The sequence below is a fragment of the Pezoporus wallicus genome, unplaced genomic scaffold (assembly GCF_028554395.1).
Source record: "Pezoporus wallicus isolate ANWC-B61680 ecotype Strahan unplaced genomic scaffold, APGP_CSIRO_Pwel_v1 contig_13143, whole genome shotgun sequence".
NCBI lineage: Eukaryota > Metazoa > Chordata > Aves > Psittaciformes > Psittacidae > Pezoporus > Pezoporus wallicus.
The window spans coordinates 1-8,606 of NW_026636270.1; the positions used below are offsets into that span (position 1 = coordinate 1).

The 8,606-nt window shown below is 53.1% G+C and overlaps 1 protein-coding gene across 1 annotated transcript; it reads left to right on the plus strand.

The window, feature by feature from the left end:
• Nucleotides 1-548: 548 nt before the first annotated feature.
• Nucleotides 549-7,923, plus strand: LOC130594156 (ubiquitin thioesterase OTUB1-like; the record flags this gene model as incomplete). Its single annotated transcript, XM_057399878.1, has 3 exons — nt 549-736; nt 5,937-6,131; nt 7,696-7,923. Coding segments are annotated over 3 exons (581 nt in total), but the record flags the coding sequence as incomplete, so codon positions are not given.
• Nucleotides 7,924-8,606: the final 683 nt, after the last annotated feature.

Below are 8,606 nucleotides of genomic sequence, written 5' to 3' on the forward strand. Positions count from 1 at the left end.
AGCAGGGACCACCCCAAAGCGGGGACTTCCCATAGCTGGGACCCCCCCCAGCAGGGACTCTCCCCTAGCAGTGACCCCCGCATAGCAGGGACCCCCCCATAGGGATATCCCCCTAGCAGTGACCCCCCCATAGCAGGGACCACCCCCATAGCAGGGACTCCCATAGCAGGATCCCCTCCATAGCAGGGACCTGCAATAACAGGGACCCCCCCATAGCAGGGACCTGCAATAGCAGGACCCCCCCATAGCAGGGACCCCGCAATAACAGGGACCCCTCCATAGCAGGGAACCCCCATAGCAGGGACCCCCATGCAAGACACCCCCCCCCACCCCCTGGGTGCCCCTTCCCAAATCCTTTGGGTGTTTTTGGTCCTCCCAGAGCCAGAGTCCTATACTTGGGGGTGCCCCCCCATTCTTGGGGTACCCCATGGGCTCCTGGGTGTTCCCAAGTCTCTGGGTGCCTGTGGTGCCCCCCCTGTACCTTGGTCCTCCATACATTGGGTGACCCCCCCCGCCATCATTGGGTGTCCTGGGGTCCCCTTCCCAAGTCCTCTGGGTGCCTTTTGTCACCCCCTTTCATGCCTGTGGGTCCCCCCACCCCCCTGTCTCTGGGTCCTGGTGCCCCCCCCATGACCCCCGTTGCCCCCCCAGGTTCAAGGAGGTGTCAGCGCGCAGCAAGGAGGAGCTGGTGGCTCAGGGCTTCACCGAGTTCACCATCGAGGACTTCCACAACACGGTGGGACAGGGGGGACACACGTGTGTGTGACAGTGACAGTGACACGTGTGTGTGACAGTGACACGTGTGTGTGACAGTGACACGTGTGTGTGTGACAGTGACACTTGTGTGTGACAGTGACACTTGTGTGACAGTGACATGTGTGTGTGACAGTGACACTGACCATGTGTGTGTGTGACAGTGACAGTGACACGTGTGTGTGTGACAGTGACACGTGTGTGTGTGACAGTGACAGTGACACTTGCGTGTGTGACAGTGACATGTGTGTGTGACAGTGACAGTGACACATGTGTGTGTGTGACAGTGACAGTGTGTGTGTGTGACAGTGACACATGTGTGTGTGTGTGACAGTGACACGTGTGTGTGTGACAGTGACATGTGTGTGTGTGTGACAGTGACACTGTGTGTGTGTGACAATGTGTGTGTGTGACAGTGACTGACCATGTGTGTGTGTGTGTGACACTTGTGTGTGTGACACGTGTGTGTGTGTGACAGTGACACGTGTGTGTCAGTGACACGTGTGTGTGTGACAGTGACACGTGTGTGTGTGACAGTGACACGTGTGTGTGTGACAGTGACACGTGTGTGTGTGACAGTGACAGTGACACGTGTGTGTGTGTGTGACACTTGTGTGTGTGACAGTGATGTGTGTGTGTGTGACAGTGACACATGTGTGTGTGTGTGTGTGTGTGACACTTGTGTGTGTGACAGTGATGTGTGTGTGACAGTGACACGGTGTGTGACAGTGTGTGTGACAGTGGCCACGTGTGTGACAGTGATGTGTGTGTGTGACAGTGACACATATGTGTGACAGTGGCACGTGTGTGTGACAGTGATGTGTGTGTGAATAGTGACCAAGTGTGTGACAGTGACACTGACCACGTGTGTGACAGTGACATGTGTGTGTGACAGTGACACTGACCACGTATATGACAGTGACACTCTTGTGTGTGACAGTGACCACGTGTGTGACAGTGACACATGTGTGTGTGACAGTGTGTGTGACAGTGATGTGTGTGTGTGACAGTGACCACGTGTGTGACAGTGACCATGTGTGTGTGTGGGAACATGTGTGTGACAGTGACACTGTGTGTGTGGCACTGACACTTGTGTGTGTGACAGTGATGTGTGTGTGATAGTGACACGTGTGACAGTGACACTTGTGTGTGACAGTGACACGTGTGTGTCACAGTGACGTGTGTGTGTGAGTGACGTGTGTGTGTGACTGACGTGTGTGTGACAGTGACCACATGTGTGACAGTGATGTGTGTGTGTGACAGTGACACGTGTGTGTCACAGTGACGTGTGTGTGTGACACGTGTGTGTGACTGACACGTGTGTGTGACAGTGACCACATGTGTGACAGTGATGTGTGTGTGTGACAGTGACCGCGTGTGTGACAGTGACACGTGTGTGTGACGGTGACGTGTTTGTGACAGTGACCACGTGTGTGACAGTGACGTGCGTGTGTGATGGGAACATGTGTGTGACAGTGACGTGCGTGTGTGATGGGAACATGTGTGTGACAGTGACGTGTGTGTGATGGGAACATGTGTGTGACAGTGACGTGTGTGTGATGGGAACGTGTGTGTGACGGGAACGTGTGTGACAGTGACGTGTGTGTGACAGTGACACGTGTGTGTGACAGTGACGTGTGTCTGTGACTGGCGTGTGTGTGATGGGAACATGTGTGTGACAGTGACGTGTGTGACAGTGACGTATGTGTGTGACAGTGACGTGTGTGTGATTGTGATGTGTGTGTGACTGATGTGTGTTTGACAGTGACACTTCTGTGACGGTGACGTGTGTGAGAGTGACGGTGTGTTGGTGACACACGTATGTGTGTGTTGGTGACACACGTATGTGTGTGACGGTGACACATGTGCCAGAGACGTGTGTGTGACAGTGGTGTGTGTCACTGACATGTCTGTGACAGTGACACATGTGACAGTGATGCGTATGCGTGACAGCGATGCGTGTGTGCGTGACAGTGATATGTGTGTGATAATGACACGTGTGTAACAGTGACATGTGTTTCACAGTGTGTATGACAGTGACACGTGTGCTGTCCATGTTAACACACGTGTAGCAATGACCCGTGTGTGCCCATGTTAACATGTATATGTGACACATTACACATCTGTGTGACAGTGACACCTGTGTGCGCCAATGGCCCATGTGTTGCCCATGTTAGCACACATGTATGCACCACGTTCCCCATATGTTGCTGACGTTAACACGTGTGTGCCCGTTACCCATGTGTTGCCCATGTTAACGCATGTGTGCCCCGATACCCGTGTGTTGCCCATGTTAATGCATGTGTGCCCCCGATCCCGTGTGTTGCCCGTGTTAACACGTGTGTGCCCTCATTATCTGTGTTGCCTATGTTAACACGTGTGCCCGTTACCCATGTGTGCCCCTGTTACCCGTGTGTTGCCGATGATAACACGTGTGCCCCCGTTACCCATGTGTTGCCCATGATAACACGTGTGTGTACCCCATTACCCATGTGTTGCCCATGTTAACATGTGTGTGTACCCCCATTACCCATCTGTTGCCCATGTTAACATGTGTGTGTGCCTGTTACCTGTGTGTTGCTCATGTTAATGCATGTATGCCCCCGTTACCCATGTGTTGCCCATGATAACACGTGTGTGTCCCTGTTACCCATGTGTTGCCTTGTTAACATGTGTGCCCCCGTTACCCATGTGTTGCCCTTGTTAACACGTGTGTGCCCGTTACCCATGTGTTGCCTTGTTAACACGTGTTTGTGCCCTCGTTACCTGTGTGTTGCCCTTCGTAACGTGTGTGTGCCCATTACCTGTGTGTTGCCCATGCTAACACGTGTGTGCCCCTGTTACCCGTGTGTTACCCATGTTAACACGTGTGTGCCCATTTCCTGTGTGTTGCCCATGCTAACACATGTGTGTGCCCCTGTTACCCGTGTGTTGCCCATGTTAACACGTGTGTGTGCCCATTACCTGTGTGTTGCCTATGTTAACATGTGTGCACCTGTTACACGTGTGACCTCATTACCCGTGTGTTGCCTGTGATAACGTGTGTGTGCCCCCGTTACCTGTGTGTTGCCCATGATAACGTGTGTGCCCCTATTACCTGTGTTGCCTATGATAACACGTGTGTGCCCCCGTTACCCCTGTGTTGCCTATGGTAACATGCGTGTGCCCCCATTACCTGTGTGAGGCCATGATAAGACCTGTGTGCCTCATTACCTGTGTGTTGCGCATGTTAACATGCGTGTGCCCCTATTACCTGTGTGTTGCCCATGATAAGATGTGTGTGCCCCTTTACCTGTGTGTTGCCTGTGATAACACGTGTGTGCCCCCATTACCCGTGTGTTCCCCATGATAAAGTGTATGAGCCCGTTACCCGTGTGTTGCCCATGATAACACGCGTGTATACCCATGTGCTACCCATGTTCACGTGTGTGTACCCGTGTGTTACCCATGTTAATGTGTGCGTACCCGTGTGTTACCCGTGTTAACATGTGTGTACCCGTGTGTTACCCATGTTCACACGTGTGTGTACCCATGTGTTACCCATGTTCACGTGTGTACCTGCGTGTTGCCCATGCTAACACGTGTGTACCCGTGTTGCACATGCTAACACGTGTGTGTACCCATGTGTTGCCCATGTTCACACGTGTGTGTACCCGTGTGTTACCCATGTTCACACGTGTGTGTACCCATGTGTTACCCATGTTCACACGTGTGTGTACCCATGTGTTACCCATGTTCACACGTGTGTACCCGTGTGTTGCCCATGCTAACACGTGTGTGTACCCGTGTGTTGCCCATGCTAACACGTGTGTGTACCCATGTGTTGCCCATGTTCACACGTGTGTGTACCCGTGTGTTACCCATGTTCACACGTGTGTGTACCTGTGTGTTACCCATGTTCACACGTGTGTACCCGTGTGTTACCCTTGTTCACACGTGTGTGTACCCATGTGTTACCCATGTTAACGTGTGTGTACTCATGTTACCCATTTTAACCCGTGTGTGTGCCATGTGTTACCCATGCTAACGTGTGTGTACGTGTGTTACCCTGTGTGTTACCCATGTTAACCCGTGTGTACCATGTGTTACCCATGTTCGCACGTGTGTGCCCATGTGTTACCCATGTTCACACGTGTGTGTACCCGTGTTACTAATGTTCACACGTGTGTGTACCCATGTGTTACCCATGTTAACGTGTGTGTACCCATGTGTTACCCATGTTCACATATGTGTACCCGTGTGTTACCCCTGTTCACACGGGTGTACCCATGTGTTACCCATGTTCACGTGTGTACCTGCGTGTTACCCATGCTAACATGTGTGTACCTGTGTTGCCCATGTTAACCCGTGTGTGTACCGTGTTACCCATGTTCACACGTGTATACCCGTGTGTTACCCATGTTCACACATGTGTACCCGTGTCTTACCCATGTTCGCACATGTGTGTACCCATGTGTTACCCATGTTCGCACCTGTGTGTACCTGTGTGTTACCCATGCTAACACGTGTGTGTACCTGTGTGTTACCCATGTTAACACGTGTGTTTACCATGTGTGACCCCTGTTCACACATGTACCTGTGTGTTACCCATGTTAATGTGTGTACCCGTGTGTTACCCATGTTAACACGTGTGTACCCGTGTGTTACCCATGTTCACACGTGTGTGTACCTGTGTGTTAACCATGTTCACACGTGTGTGCCCATGTGTTACCCATGTTAACCCGTGTGTGTACCATGTGTTACCCATGCTAACACGTGTGTGTACCCGTGTGTTACCCATGTTAATGTGTGTGTACCCGTGTGTTACCCATGTTAACCCGTGTGTGTACCATTTGTTACCCATGTTCACACGTGTGCCCATGTGTTACCCATGTTAACATGTGTGTACCATCTGTTACCCATGCTAACACGTGTGTGTACCATGTGTTACCCATGTTCACATGTGTGTGCCCATCTGTTACCCATGTTAACATGTGTGTACCCATGTGTTACCCATGTTAACACGTGTGTGTACCATGTGTTACCCATGTTCACATGTGTGTACCCATGTGTTACCCATGTTAACATGTGTGTACCATCTGTTACCCATGCTAACACGTGTGTGTACCATGTGTTACCCATGTTCACACCTGTGTGCCCATGTGTTATCCCCGCTAACCCGTGTGTGTCCCCACGTGTCACAGTTCATGGAGCTGATCGAGCGCGTGGAGCGCCGGGTGCCGCTGCCGGAGCTGCTGGCGGCCTTCAACGAGCCCAGCACCTCGGATTACCTCGTGGTTTACCTGCGGCTCCTCACCTCCGGCTGCCTCCAGCGCCACCGCCGCTTCTTCGAGCAGTTCCTCGAGGGCGGGCGCAGCATCAAGGAGTTCTGCCAGCAGGTGAGGGCCAGGGCCTTGAATGGGTCTTGAATGGGTCTTGAATGGGTCTTGAATGGGCCTTGAATGGGCCTTGAATGTGCCTTGAATGGGCCTTGAATGGGCCTTGAATGGGCCTTGAATGTGCCTTGAATGGGCCTTGAATGGGTCTTGAATGGGCCTTGAATGGGCCCTGAATGGGTCTTGAATGGGCCTTGAATGGGTCTTGAATGGGCCTTGAATGGGTCTTGAATGGGCCTTGAATGGGCCTTGAATGGGCCTTGAATGGGCCTTGAATGGGCCTTGAATGTGCCTTGAATGGGCCTTGAATGGGTCTTGAATGGGCCTTGAATGGGCCCTGAATGGGTCTTGAATGGGCCTTGAATGGGTCTTGAATGGGCCTTGAATGGGTCTTGAATGGGCCTTGAATGGGTCTTGAATGGGCCTTGAATGGGTCTTGAATGGGCCTTGAATGGGTCTTGAATGGGCCTTGAATGGTCCTTGAATGAGTCTTGAATGGGCCTTGAATGGTTCTTGAATGGGTCTTGAATGGACCTTGAATGAGTCCTGAATGGGTCTTGAATGGGTTTTTTATGGGTCTTGAATTGGCATTGAATGGACCTTGAATGAGCTGTGAATGGGCCTTGAATGGGTCTTGAATGGATCTTAAATGGGCCTTGAATAGGTCTTCAGTGGATCTTGAATGGGCCTTGAATGGTTCTTAAATGGGCATTGAATAGGTCTTGAATGGATCTTGAATGGGCCTTGAATGGATCTTAAATGGGCCTTGAATGGGCCTTCAATGAGCCTTGAATGGATCTTGAATTGGCATTGAATGGGCCTTGAATGGGTCTTGAAGGAGTCCTGAATTGGCCTTGAATGGGTCTTGAATGGGCCTTGAATGGGTCTTGAATGAGTCCTGAATGGGCCTTCAATGGGTCTTGAATGGATCTTGAATTGGCATTGAATGGGCCTTGAATGGGTCTTGAAGGAGTCCTGAATTGGCCTTCAATGGGTCTTGTATGGGTCTTGAATGGGCCCTGAATGGGTCTTGAATGGGTCTGAATTGGCGTTGAATGGGTCTTGAGTCGGCTTTGAATGGGTCTTGAATGGGCCTTCAATGGGTCTTGATTGAGTCTTGAATGGGTTTTCAATGGGCCTTGAATGGGCCTTGGATGGGTCTTGAATGGATCTTGAATGGGCCTTGGATGGGTCTTGAATAGATCTTGATTTGGGTCTTGAATGGATACTGAATGGTCTTGAATGAGCCTTCAATGGGCCTTCAATGGGTCTTGAATGGGTCTTGAATGAGTCTTGAATGGGTTTGAATTGGTGTTGAATCGGTCTTGAATGAGCAATGGGTCTTGAATGAGCCTTCAGTGGGTCAGCCTTCATGGGTCTTGAATGAGCCTTCAGTGGGTCTTGAATGAGCCTTCAGTGGGTCTTGAATGAGCCTTCAGTGGGTCTTGAATGAGCCTTCAGTGGGTCTTGAATGAGCCTCCCATGAGCCTCACCACCCCCCCAACCCACACCAGTGCCCCTCACCCACCCCCTTCCCCTCTCTCTCTCCCCCCCCCCCACCCCACAGGAGGTGGAACCCATGTGCAAGGAGAGCGACCACATCCACATCATCGCCCTGGCGCGGGCCCTGCACGTCTCCATCCTGGTGGAATACATGGACCGGGGGGAAGGGGGGGCCACGAACCCCCACGTCTTCCCCGAGGGCTCCCAGCCCCGCGTCTGCCTCCTCTACCGCCCCGGCCACTACGACATCCTCTACAAGTGAGCGCCCGGCTCGAGCCAGCCTCGCACGAGCACTGGGGGGGGGGGGTCCACAAGTGCACCCCCCCCTCCCCTCCCTCCCCTGGCTCCCCCCTCCTCCCTCCAATAAAGACGTGGCCCCACTCGCTCTGGATGTTGATTTGGGGGGGGGGTGGGACCACTTGGGGGTTGCATTGGGTGTCCAGGCAAGGGGGCTGGGAGGTAGCTGGGGGGGGCATGGGGTGGGAGGGGGCACATTGGGGGATCTATGCAGTGGGGGGGCTCATTGGACCCATTGAGGGGGCACATTTGGGGGTCCCTGCAGTGAGGGAGGGGCTCATTAGACCCCCTTAGGGGGCACATTTGGGGGGTCCATGCAGTGGGGGAGGACATTGGACCCCTTTAGGGGGCACATTTGGGGGGTCCATGCAGTGGGGGGGGACATTGGACCCCTTTAGGGGGCACATCTGGGGGGTCCATGCAGTGGAGGGGGGACATTGGACCCCTTTAGGGGGCACATTTGGGGGGTCCATGCAGTGGAGGGGGGACATTGGACCCCTTTAGGGAGTATATTTGGGGGTCCATGCAGTGGGGGAGGACATTGGACCCCTTTAGGGGGCACATTTGGGGGTCCATGCAGTGGGGGAGGACATTGGACCCCTTTAGGGGGCACATTTGGGGGGTCCATGCAGTGGGGGGGGCTCATTAGACCCCTTTAGGGGGCACATTTTGGGGGTC